Below are 13,565 nucleotides of genomic sequence, written 5' to 3'. Positions count from 1 at the left end.
ATGAGGCTGGTCAGACTTATGGGTCTGTAATTCCATGGGTCTGTGAAATATATGCAGGGGAATGAATGCACCTATTCCATTTGCTTGGTTCAAAACCTGTATGGAGGCTGAGATTGAGCTGTGTTCTTAGGGGTGTGTCTATATCATGCGTCATGCTATTTAAGATGCATCCAGAGATATTGTCAGGACCCACTGATGCAGTATTTTTAACTTTTGATAGCACTTTTAGGACTTGGTGTTGTGTGATAGGTGGAGGCAAGCTATTTTCAGGTATATCTTGAGGGACAGATAGAGGGGAGAGAGGGACAGAGGGGTAAAGTTAGAGCAAAATTTATTGGCCAGTAGGTTTGCTATATCTTCAGTCTCAGTGCAGGTAACATCATTCACAATCAGCTCAGTGCATTGCTGTGTTGTGTTTTTCAGATTATGAACATAAGCAAAAAATGCTTTGTGATTGTCTTTGGCTTGGGTAGCTATTTTATCCTCAAACCTGGCTTTGTCGATTTTATTAACCTCCTGAGTTATTTATTTATTTCAGTGAAAAGGGCTTTAGCAATCTGGGAACTATTTTTCTTACCTTTTCTCAAAATTGTTTTTATTTCATTATAAAGCTTGTTGATATTATGGTTTCACCATGTTGGTTTATTTCTGGGGTTTGCCCTGCACTTGTTCATCTGTTTACATGCTGGTATAGTGTGGTGGTGTACATTTCTGTCTGTTCAGTTGAGTTAACGGGGTTTGTTTAACTTGTTAGTTGTTTGCAGCTTGTACACTATACAAGGTATGGTCTAGCTAAAAGAACAAAAGAAAGAAAGGAATAAATAAAGAAAGAGATAGAGAAAAAGAGAAAGAAGACAGAGAGAAGAAAAGATAGTGACAACATGTCAGTCCAAGATTCTGGCAAATACCTCTGAAGACCTGCAGTACTGCACAAGAGAGAAATGAAAATCCTCTGTTTAACCACCATGGCTGCTAGGTAAAAACTTAATATAAACACACTAAAACAAGTAAGTAAAGCAAAGAACATGTAAAATAAAACTTCAGAAGTAGAGAGCAGTTATATTCTATTCCGATAAGCGCTTTCGGCTTAATAGCCTTCATCAGATCATAGTTTTCCTTATGCTGTCTCTCTAAATTAAAACATCTGCCAAACAATAAAATGCTTGTATTAAGTCCATTCCTTCCCATCCTCCAATAAGAGGTTTTGCCATTCACCAGCCTTATGACAATCCAGCCCCCTTCATCTACCCAATAGAAAGCCTTCTATTTTTTAATATCGGCTTAAGCGGAACTAAATTATTCAGACCTGAAGAGCGATCAGCTCTCATGTTAATTATCCAGGTGATCTCACAAGTTTCAGTCCGATTGTTGACATTACCTTGTCTGATCGACTGAAATACACATTCAATGGCCTTAAATTTAAACCTATGTGTGGGATTAGATGAAAGTTAAAGCACAAGTGCATTCTTGAGATCTAATTTCCTAATATGTCTGAGGTGTCGTAGGATCCTGTCCTTTAAACGTTGGTCCGTTTTGCCAATGTAAAAGGCACTAGATTGACAACAGGATGCAAGATAAACCAAATGTTGGCTATTGCAATCAGCAAAAACCTCAAATGTATAGCACTTATTGGTGGCAGGGTGTACAAAGATGTTCTTACTATCAATAGATGCATAAGCTTTACATATATTACATCTAAATGTTCCCTTTCAGTCAGAGGGTTTTTTTATGCTCAAATCCATCACTGCTGCAAAGCAATCTTTTTACATTTTTTTTTATTCTTGAATATAAATCTAGGACTTTCCTCCACGATATTCCTTATTTTATCATCCTCTATTAGTATAGGCCAGAATCTCCTTATAATATCACATACTTCCTTACTGTTCATACTATACGTTAATGTACAGTTCACTTGATCCTTCTTTCTTTTTCCTCTTCCTCCAACTGCATTGCTGGCTGATAGCCCCCTTTTCACAAAATAAGGCTGTCCTTTCTTACTTCTTAGGTCCAGGACATCGGTTCTCATTGTGAGGTCAGTGTCTTTATATCCCCTTTCCTTGAGATTGTCTTGTAACTTTTTATATTTCCCTATTGAAGTCATCATCATTTGTACAAAGTCTACAAATTCTTAATGCTTGATTTTCCATAATATTATTAAAAATATGGCCAGGATGCATGCTGTTGCGATGCAAATAATTGTTTCTACAGGTGCTTTTTTCTATACAAATTTGTGCTCAAGCCAGTATCTTGTTGCAGGGTGATGCTCACATCTAAAAAGGCAGTACTGCACAAAGTCACACTTACAACACTGTCTAAACACTAAGGCCTTACTGACCAATAACCTCATTGTTACCAGTGTTCTGACCAGAATGTTATCTCAAGTGACAAAAAATACTATCCTGTCATGAGCAAAACACAGGTGCCAAAACACAAACCCCATTAATCTCACAGTTACTTTCAACGTTTTGAGATAATCAGCAATTTGAAGTCAAGACAAATTCATCCTAAAATCAAGCACCAGAATAAGAAACATGCACTGCTTTTGAGTACACCTTATTTGATTCCACAGTTAGTTGCATAGAGGCAACATTTACTTTCACAAAACCAATATCAAGGTTCATATCACCAATCATTTGATGACCAGACAAAACAACTCACTCTCCCTTGTTCCCCTTTTTAAAGTGGTTAGGAATATCCCTGAAGAACCACAACCTCACATCTGACAGAATGATCAGACTATCAGAATGCTCCACCACTGGCTTGTCAATCACCCTGCACACAATTATATTCCCACAGGTACCCACCCCAGGTCCAAGGGTTTGGCCTGTGTTTTCCCACACCTATCTGTGGATACCACCTATATACAAACAGATAAACCACACTGCTAGAAGGGATACAATGGAGCACTACACCTTAAAACTTCCACTCTGTGAAGCTGACATGCTGGATGTAGCATAAATAATCTGACATGCCCTGCACCCTGTTCTGTGTACTCTTAGTATGCTAACAACACATGTGACTATTTCTGAGTACTGTCAGTATGTTTGTACTACATGTGACTATTTCTGAGTACTGTCATTATGTTTGTAGTACATGTGACTATTTCTGAGTACTATCAGTATGTTTGTAGTACATGTCACTATTTCTGAGTAATGTCAGTATGTTTGTTGTACATGTGACTATTTCTGAGTACTGTCAGTATATTTTCAGCAAATGTGACCATTTTTGTGTACTGTCAGTATGTTTACAGTACAAGTGATCATTTTTGTGTACTCTCAATATGTTCAATGTATACGTGACCATTTATGTGTACTATCAGTATGTTCATATTACACATGACCATTTCTGTGTTCTGTCAGTATGTTTACAGCACATCTGATCATTTCTGTGTACTGTCAGTATGTTCAGAGTACACATGACCATTTCTGTGTACTGTCAGTATGTTCACGTAAATGTGACCATTTCTGTGTACTTTCAGTATGTTAGCAGCACACATGACCATTTCAGTGCACTGTCAGTATATTCACAGTACACATGACCATTTCTGTGTTCTGTCAGTATGTTCACAGCACACGTGACCATGTTTGTGTACTGTCAGTATGTTCAGAGTACACGTGACCATTTCTGTGCACTGTCAGTATGTACACAGTACACATGACCATTTCTGTATACTACCAAAATACTTAAAAGTGGAGAAAGGGGCACATGTGTGATGCCAGCTGAATGCTGTGTTGCTCTACTTTCTAAATAGCAGAGTTAGCCAGAATAGCTACTAGTGGTTTCTGCAACACCCCCAAAAATCATTATTATGTGTTGTTATGCAAAATGTAATCCATGGCAGATCTGGATCAATTATGTTAAAATGACATGTGCTATTTCCATTATTGTTATGAATAACTGTCCTTATTTTTTTATTTTTTTTCTACTGAGACATTAAGGTTAAGAAAACAAACACTGAAACAAAGACTACTAATTAGAATACTAGAAGACTGTGTCTGCAGTGTCTGCACATCATTAGTTTCCTATTTGGAACAGTGGTAAAAGCAACTGCAAGAAACAGATTGCAAGGAGTCACATACATATATTAGTGATTAGAGCTCAATGTGACCGACTTTGTACTGAAGAAAAAAAAATCCAATTGCTGGCTGTTGGGACATCAAGAACCCCACTCTCAGCATAATGTCTAGAAGGAATTTACTGACATGAAGAGTTTAATAGAATGAACACTTACTGGAAATGATTACAAATACCAGTGGACAGTTTTCTTTTATGTGATATGCCTTTGAAAGCTTCCATTCATCATCTACCCATTACCAATAGGGTAAAATCAAAACAGTCAAAGTACTCTCTGGAACACAGAAACCACGGCTTCAAGAGTGAAAGGCAGCAAAATTTAATCCAGTTTTAATGCACCAAAGCACAAAACATTTTTGTCCTCATACAAATAGGACTTCATCAGAAATACAGTCAAAGTACATTACATTCCTCATATAGTAAACTAATTAACCATCTTAACCCCTAATAATTAATTAAATAATAAATATCCAGACAACCTTAAAATTACAATTTTAATATTAGAATGTTATAACTAATGAGTTGTTATTGGGTTTATTTTTTTACATGTTTTTAGCGGGGTGAATCAAAAGTATTTAATAATGAAATATTTAATGATAAATTTGAAGCAGTTCCTTATAGCTGTATTTTTATTTAGACAATTAAGGTTGCCTGGATATTTATTATTTAATTAATTATTAGGGGTTAAGATGGTTAATTAGTTCACTATATGAGGAATGTAATGTGCTTTGACTGTATTTCTGATGAAGTCCTGTTTGTATGAGGACGAAAACACTGTTTTGTGCTTTGGTGCGTTAAAACTGGATTAAATTTTGCCGCCTTTCACTCTTGAAGCCGTGGTTTCTGTGTTACAGAGAGTGCTTTGACTATTTTGGTTATAGTGATCCTTGAGGCACTTTTTTTCCTCCTTTTGCTTTGTTTTGAGGTTGTCAATAGGGTAAAATGTTACATGGCTTTAAGTGACATATAAAAATGTAAATGTATGCAGTGCACTGACCAGTATATATGAAAGGAAACTGTCTGCTGCAATAAGGCATAACTTCCTTGTGATGAACTGGAGGCACTGAAGTAAGAGTACCCATTTTATAATTTCCATCCTATGGACTGCTGTGTAATGCAGTGATATGTAAGACAAATGTTATTTGTCTTACACACAAATGCACACACACACACACACACACACACACACACACACACACACACACACACACACACACACACAGAGGCACACAGGCACACAGGCACACAGGCACACACCCACACACACACACACACACACACACACACACACACACACACACACACACACACACACACACACACACACACACACACACACACACATTGTACTACTGGGGTTGTTAGCTGTATTCCATAATATTTAATCAATACACCCTGTTCCTGTGTACGTAAACTGACTTTATCCATACATGAATGGGATATCTTACTATTATACACTGGCATTATTACAAATAAAAAGGACCTTACTGGCATACTGTGCAGGTAGGTATATGCCCTCGTAAGTAATGACACTTTGATTTTGCTAGTGCCGTACTGTACAGGTGTACGCCCTTGTAAGTAATGACACTTGATTAGTACACAGGTGTGTGACACTTGATTAGTACACGTGTTTGATTTTGTTAGTGGCATACTGTGCAGATGTATGCTCTTGTAAATAACGACAATTGATTAGTGCACAAGTGTTTGATTTTGTTAGTGATGTACTGTGCAGGTGTACGTCTTTGTAAGTAATGACACTTGATTAGTACACAAGTGTTTGATTTTGTTAGTGATGTACTGTGCAGATGTACGCCTTTGTAAGTAATGACACTTGACTAGTGAATGTGTTTGATTTTGTTAGTGATGTACTGTGCAGGTGTACGCCTTTGTAAGTAATGACACTTGATTAGTACACAAGTGCTTGATTTTGCTAGTTACATACTGTACAGTTAGGTATATCCCCTTGTACGTAATGACATATGATTAGTACACAAGTGTTTGATTTTGTTAGTGACATACTGTGCGGGTAGGTATATGCACTTGTACGTAATGACACCTGATTAGTACACAAGTGTTTGATTTTGTTAGTGGCATACTGTGCAGGTAGGTATATGCACTTGTAAGTAATGACACTTGATTAGTACACAAGTGTTTGATTTTGTTACTGCTAGTTCATATGCTGTATTGGTAATTTAAGATTTGGAAGTCCTGCTGGACTTTTTGAGATTTTTTTCTTTTCTTCTCTTTTTCTGGCAAAAAAAAATATATATATATTTATTAGAGAATGTATGTAACATAGCTGTCAGCATCTATGGAAGCATGGCACTATTAGTTTCTTAATGTTAGCAGGGTTGAAAAATATGACAGGTACATTTTTTCTTCCATTAGCCAATCAGAATACATATCATTGCAGCCACCAAACTACACTGTAGCTGAAGCTGGAGCAGTTCCTATTGGTAATACTTGGTTTACAGTGAGAACATGTTGGGGAACAACCAATCATTGTACATGTTTTTTTAAATATTAATTAGCTTTCTATGCACAATAAGTTGTGCATCATCTTGATGTCCTGCATTTGCACAGACCCTTCCCTGTATAGGATATGTTACCCTCTATTGTCTATATAACCTATGTAGCTGATGGGTGCTGAATGAAGTCTGAGCTATTCTATTATTTATCTCACCTACATTAGGCCATTTCATCGGATTGTCCTGCCTTTGTCATATCTGTACACATACTTTGTACTTGCACAGCATAAGTTCATCCAACCTGAAGAAATTCTAATCATATTTAAATTTAGGATTTGATCGTTCTCATAAGTAATACGTTCATGAGACTGTATTAGCAATAATCTTCGACATGATGACAAGACCTTTCATAGTTTTGGAAAAAAAATGGCACTGTTCAGGAGTATATGTGACACTTATGATGTATTATACTGCTTTGGAGATTGCTGCAGGAAAAATGAAGAGTGGTGAAGAGGTTCTCATTGAGGTTGTTCTACAGAAACAGTAACTTTTCTGATACTCCCAGAATGTCTAAGTATCTGGAAAGGTTAACTCTTGCAGCTAATAAAAAAATAAATGATGCTAATGTAAGTTACTGATATAACTTTTTTGTTGGTGTTAGGGTGAAATGATTTCAACATATAGTTTAAAATTGTTTTCATACATCAATACGTTTGAGTTCTTAAAAATCAACAGTTCACACTATTTCCAAGTGCAGCTGTAGGAATAATAAAACCAAAAGCACTACTTAACACTTGAAAATGTGTTGCTACAGTGAACCATTTCATTCTATCATAAATATTCACTTACAGTTCATGCAGCATATGATTGAATTCTTTAGTATTGAATGAACACTGTTACGAACAAACTGAGAAAAATCCAAAGGCTGGGTTCCCGTCCTCTCTGCAGACTCCAGACAAATAATTACACCAAATGCATACAAAAATCAATTATTTATGCGTAAAATAATAAGAAAATAAAAATAAAAAAGCAGTGTGAATGGTTAGCACTTTCGTTTAACCAGTGTAAACTTCTTCAGACAATTAGTCAAATGTTTCACTCCCTTAAATACTGTTATTCCTTGTCTGATTGGATGAACTTCAAATGATTCACTCCTAACTTCCTTGCTATTAAAACACCTAACTCAGTTATATAATTATTAAACAAACAAACATTTATATAAAACTTCAAGATGTATTTACATATAGTCTGCCATGTGTGCAATGAAACCTCTTGTTAAAACCCATTCAAGCAATTGGGATACATATATAAATATACACAAAATTAAAACCAAACTTTTAAATGAATGAGTAAATAAAATCTAAATAGTGTGTTCTTTAAACATGTACAATTTTATGAGGGCTTTTAGTTTTAGTACTGGGACTATTGAAGTTCTTTCATTAATGCCTGGCCATTTGTCTGCTTGCAGGCATATTTGCAACTTTAATTCTTTAAGTTCTAATAGAACACCCCTTGGCATTATATAATTGAGTTAGGTGTTTTAATAGCAAGGGAGTTAGGGGTGAATCATTTGAAGTTCATCCAATCAGACAATGAATGACAGTATTTAAGGGAGTTAAACATTTGACTAATTGTCTGAATAAGTTTACACTGGTTAAACGAAAGTGCTAACCATTCACACCACTTTTTTATATTTTTTTATTATTTTATGAATAAATAAGTGATTTTTGTACGCATTTGGTGTAATTATTTGTCTGGAGTCTGCAGAGAGGATGGGAACATAGCCTTTGGATTTTCTCAAATTCTTTAGTAATTTATCAGATATACAATGCCAGTAAAATAATTGTGTGTATAATATAGTATTTGTTCTTTGTTTATTTAGGATTGCTTGGTCAAGTCTCTGGATTGCTTTCTGGATTATTCAAATCAGCGTATGCATCTCTAGAGTTTTCATAGCAACACATTTTCCTCATCAAGTTGTTTTGGGTGTGATAGGAGGTAATGCAGATCCTATTTCTTACTTGTCTGTCTGGCTATCTATTTATTATCTGTCTATAAAAATATGCAGTTAAATTTCCAATGTCTAATCACTATTTGCAGTACTTTTTCTGTAATAGCTTTTATCAATGTAAAAGAAATGAAGAACTAAAGGAACAATGCTATAAAATATTTAAGGATGACAGGCAGTACTAAATAACAAATTGAGATGAAGCATACTTTAAAAATTGTCAATGATGAAAGGATCATCTCCCCCCCTCAGGAAAGAGAAGGCAGGGATTGTTTACCTCATTTAAGTGTAAAGATGGTAAATCCCTCACCAAGTATCACTTCTGTTCAAATTTCTCATGTCCCCAGTATATGAAATTATCTATTCATAACCAGTCACTATAATTTCTTAGGTCTACTTAAGATTCTGAAAATTGTGTTAACTCATCATCAGAAATAAGATACCATCACCTACATAAATAAGGAGTTTCAGACAACCAACAAACCCCAGTGGGACATTAGTAAATAAGGCTTTCATACTCTGATTATTAATAATTATTAATAATAACAATGAACAAGTCTGAAGATAGGAGGCACATCAATTTTATTCCACTGAAAATTTTAAAATGGGAAAAATAACTGCAGAATTAGGCATCACTGTAGCTAATAGCCCTGGGTACAGGACATCTACTCCCTCTACTAGAGATGTTGGCCACCAGCTTATACAGGGTCATTCTGTGATTAGTGTATATCAACTAGCTGGCCCAGATCATATTAGAAGTCTTATGAATATTATTCAGCTGAGGACAGATCGGCTGAAAGGGTTGGAATCTTGGCTAATCTATTTGAAAAGGCCCTTGACAGTCAAGAAGAGTATGCAAGCCAAATAGATGAGTCAATACCTTGTATAAGTTGGTGGCCAATATCTTCCTTAGCAATTTGACATCAACGTTCAGGAGTGAAATTGGCATATATGATTGTGGCCCATGCCCCTCTTTACAGTTGAAGTATTTACTGCCTTGTTAGGCATACTGTGAATTCCCTGACCTTAAAAAATCACCAGTAACCAATCCAAGAAGTACTAATCTACACCTTTGGGCTTGACCTTATAAACAACAGCATATACTCTCTTTTGTTGCTGTTGTTTATTGATATTATGATCTTTTCTTGGATCAGTAGATTCCTAAGTTCCTGAGCTTGCATGTCAGGTAATCTTGGCAAATTCTATATGCTTAAATGTGATATTGTCACGTGCTCCCAGATGGCAGCAAAATGCTAGTGACAAAAGGCAAAGAAAATTACTTCAATTATCTCTCTGAACCTTTAGATTTTGGACCTTGCTTGATGAATAACAGATTTCCCAGGATGCTGCAAATATTTTAGCCACTGGTGAGCTAGAACCACTGGCTGTTCCTCTGATCTCACTATCTTTATGACACTCCCCTACTCCATGCAGGATCATTATGAGTCAGTAAGATTTTAGAAAATTCTATATAGGCTATAACTGCGCTGATAATTGTACTGAGAACTTGGATATGGAAGGAGTTCCTCTGGCAACTGCCTTTAATTCATATTTCAGCACATTAGTGCTTGCAAAACTTGCTATCCTGATTCTGCAAGCAAAATGTTTTGTGTCACTAATTAGTGTAGTAAAGGTGCCCCTTCACATACCAGAGAAAGACATGCAAAGGGACAGTGACAGGTTGCAATATTTCCCTACATGTAGGTGAAAAGTGTCTTTGGGCCAACTCGTCTAATAAGATTAAGAAATGGATTAAATAAATAAAAAGAGCTGAATAATGCAGGAATAAATGACTGAATGCATGCATGCATACATATATACATACATACATAAACACAGCTTTAGTGACCAAGGGAATCACCTGGGAAACTTAACAAAATTAGCTCTTTTCTTAGGAACTGTCCCTTCCAGCAATTTTTTTCCATATATCCCACAAGTATTATAGGTCTAACATATCTCTCAGTAGGCTGACTGACCTAGTGTCTAGTACTTTATTTAGAAATTAATTGGTGGATGTATTTTTCATAGATATTCCAAGGCCAGCTTGTGTTCTAATTGCCAGTACCCTCCCTCAGGTCACACCTCATATCCCCAGCAAAGCCATTCCAGTCAGTCTTGGAGTGAATTTGTGGATACTTGTCCAGTCATCTAGGTTATGTTTAAAGGAAGGTAGTGGGTCACACTGCTTAGCATGCAAGATAAGTTTATTCCATCAGTTTGTGAGGTGCTGGGTAATAAACTCAACCCTCTACCTCTGTTGGTAAAGATTTAGTTCCCTGTTTCTAATATTAGTGGAGATATTGGAGTTGCACAGATACAGGAGGCTGAGGACAATTGAGTCTCTAATGATGCAGTAAGTTAGACAGAAATGTCCCCTCAAAAGTCCACAAAACACTGAATAAAGAGCTAGAGCTTCCAGCCTGTATTGGTAGCTCAGGGACTTCAGGCCTGTGATCTTTTAGGCTAGAAACCTTTGAGATCTTTCTGATTGCTTGATATGTTTAATGAGATATATCCCAAAGTGGACATTGTACTCAATAGTTGGCCTGATCATTGCTGACTATAATTAAGTAATTACCTCTTTAGACCTTGATAATATTCTTTTGACAATTAGCTGAGCTAAATAAAAGGATTTCTTGACAAATGTTGTCACATGCTGGTTAAAACAGAGGGAGCTATCAACCTAAGTACCTGACTACATTTTCATTTTGTGATGGTGGGCTGTCCATGCAGTGTAACGAGGAGAGAGGTTGTTTATGAAGTGATAATACTATACTTTTTTGCATTTAGTTTGAGCCAACTTTTATTACACTAAGAGTTTACTAGTGAGAATTCATTTTGGATGGTTTGAGTCTCATAGGATGAATTAACAACAACTTGCAATGTGCAGTCATCTGCACACTTTGTTAGCCAGAGATCCTAACTCTCTGAATGGAGATCTGAAAAGGAAATTCCAAAAAGGAGAGGTCTCAGCACAAAACCATGATGGACACTACTGGTCACTTTCTTACTTTTACATGAGGCATCTGCCACTTGCACTGTGTGGGTTCTGGCTTTCAGCCAGTTAGTTATCTGTCTTACCACATATGGTTCATTTTTAAAGCATTTAGCTTTTGTATAATGCCAGCATGAGGAATATTGTCAAATGCTTTGGCCAGGATAAGATATACCACTTGTCGTGCTTAGTCACCATCTGCAGTCTCTTTAACCTTGTTGATTTAGCTTACCAGATCAAATAGACAGGATCTACCCTTCAAAAAGCTAAACTGTTGGGGGTCAAGTCTAACAAAATTCTTGATGTCACATATTATGTAATTGCCCTGGTCAGTTGTAAGGCCACCCTTATGGAGGAGCATCACCATTGTAGTATGCTACTCATCAGGGGCAAATCCAGTAGCTAAACCTAGGTTAAACAGTTTGAAGAGTGTGTCTGTAAGGGCATACATAACACTGTTAATTAAGCAACCAGGTATATTGCCAAGTCTTGTGGAGGAAGTAATTCTAGACTTAGTTGTCACTTTCAGTAAATGATCTTTTGTGATAATTTTTGGTGTAAGGGATTAACATATTTCAGGGCTTTGAACAGAAGTCTCAGGGTAAAGCTGGCACTAAATGTGCTTGCAATGATATTGGCAATATCTGTTGGGTTAGAATTGGAGACCTCATCATGGATATGCTCTGAACAATGTAGGGTATTTTTTTGTTTTTTCTTTAATATGGCTAGAGAAGAACTTATAATTATCCTTGGCTTCAAAGACCGGCCTACGTTCATGGACTCCTTCAGGGGATCTGATAGTATTCTGCAAAGTTTTGTAATGCTTTTCATATTATCCTAGAGAAGGTGCGGTTTGTATCTACTAAATAGTTTCTTTCTTTTGTTATATAGTTTATTTGTAGCACTAGATGACCAGGGAGTTTAGATTTTTTTTTTTTTAATTTTCCGTGATACGTGATTCTAGTAGGGACCTCTAGTTCTATGAATATTTCTAAATGGATGTAGAATTCCTTAGTAAAGCTTGCTGCTGTAGTAAGTTCTTGGGAGGTGCAGTCATAAGTGAATTTTGATATTTTGTCACAGAATAAGTTAAGGCTGTCATATTTGCAGTCCTTAAAGTTAGTAGCGGTTTGCTGTAGAACCTTTGGAATTTTAAAGGAGACAGTGAAATGTTTACTGTTAGACTTCACTGGGAAAGGAGTTGTCAGAAGAGGAGTGCAAGTGGCAGCCATATTTGTAAGAATCCTGTCATGAATGATGTGCCCTCTAGTAGGTTTATTTACCAAGTGCTAAAGGTAATTTTTGTTAATTAATTAAGTCTAGGAATTTTTAATATCTCCTACATTGCAGGTAATAGGGTCACAGTTTAGTAAAGGGTAGTTAAAGTCACCCAAAATAAGTGAGTTTTTTCAAATATGGAGCTCATTTAGAACATTTCCAGCACTGGGGAATCTTGCATTGTCATGAGAGGACCAAAAAGGTAATCCTGTCTAGAGTGCTCTGTAGTTCAGTGAGCTCAGTTCCCTAGGGATCTGCCTGAAGGTAATATGTACCTTGGCAAATATGAAAACTTCAACACAGGTGCCATTGGGTCTCAAGGCAAGAAAAGCACAAAACCCTGGTATAGAGGGAGTGCTTAGTTTATGTTTAAACCGATCTTCACTAACTCTGCAGACTAATGTTTTCCAAATGCAGGAGTGCTTCAAGATCAGGCAGTTTATTGCCTAGAGTTCTGGCATTGTGAAAAACCACCTTAATGTGATACATTTTTGGGACTGATATCTTTGTTAAGTTGGAATGTCCATCAATCACACCACTACCGTGTCATAATCATATTTGTTGAGAGCATACCTCTCAACCTGTTAGTGCAAGAAATCTGGACAAAGCCTGATATAATGGGGGACAAAGGCCCAAAAATAGGGACACATTTTAAATATTGCTCATATAAACTTAGAAAGTTTTTAGAATAACAGGATTTGTGTTAGCATATATTTTCTGAAGGATATGAAGTCTGAAACTC

The 13,565-nt window shown here is 36.4% G+C and overlaps 1 protein-coding gene across 3 annotated transcripts in view; it reads left to right on the top strand.

Moving 5' to 3' along the window:
• The window catches only part of G6PC2 (glucose-6-phosphatase catalytic subunit 2), an 85,290-nt gene that overhangs the window by 62,233 nt on the left and 9,492 nt on the right, over positions 1 to 13,565 (top strand). For 2 of the 3 annotated variants that reach the window (XM_044075414.1, XM_044075413.1), the window contains one exon: positions 8,440 to 8,540. In XM_044075414.1, coding sequence (XP_043931349.1) covers positions 8,440 to 8,540 — 101 coding nt within the window. Of the gene's footprint in view, positions 1 to 8,424; positions 8,541 to 13,565 lie in introns of all 3 variants that reach the window. The other variant, XM_044075411.1, reaches the window with a different exon arrangement.

The sequence above is a fragment of the Protopterus annectens genome, chromosome 6.part1, assembly GCF_019279795.1.
Source record: "Protopterus annectens isolate FY-2018-M chromosome 6.part1, PAN1.0, whole genome shotgun sequence".
Classification (NCBI taxonomy): Eukaryota; Metazoa; Chordata; order Ceratodontiformes; family Protopteridae; genus Protopterus; species Protopterus annectens.
Note: the sequence above shows the minus strand (reverse complement) of the source record. Positions and strands in the feature narration are given on the sequence as shown.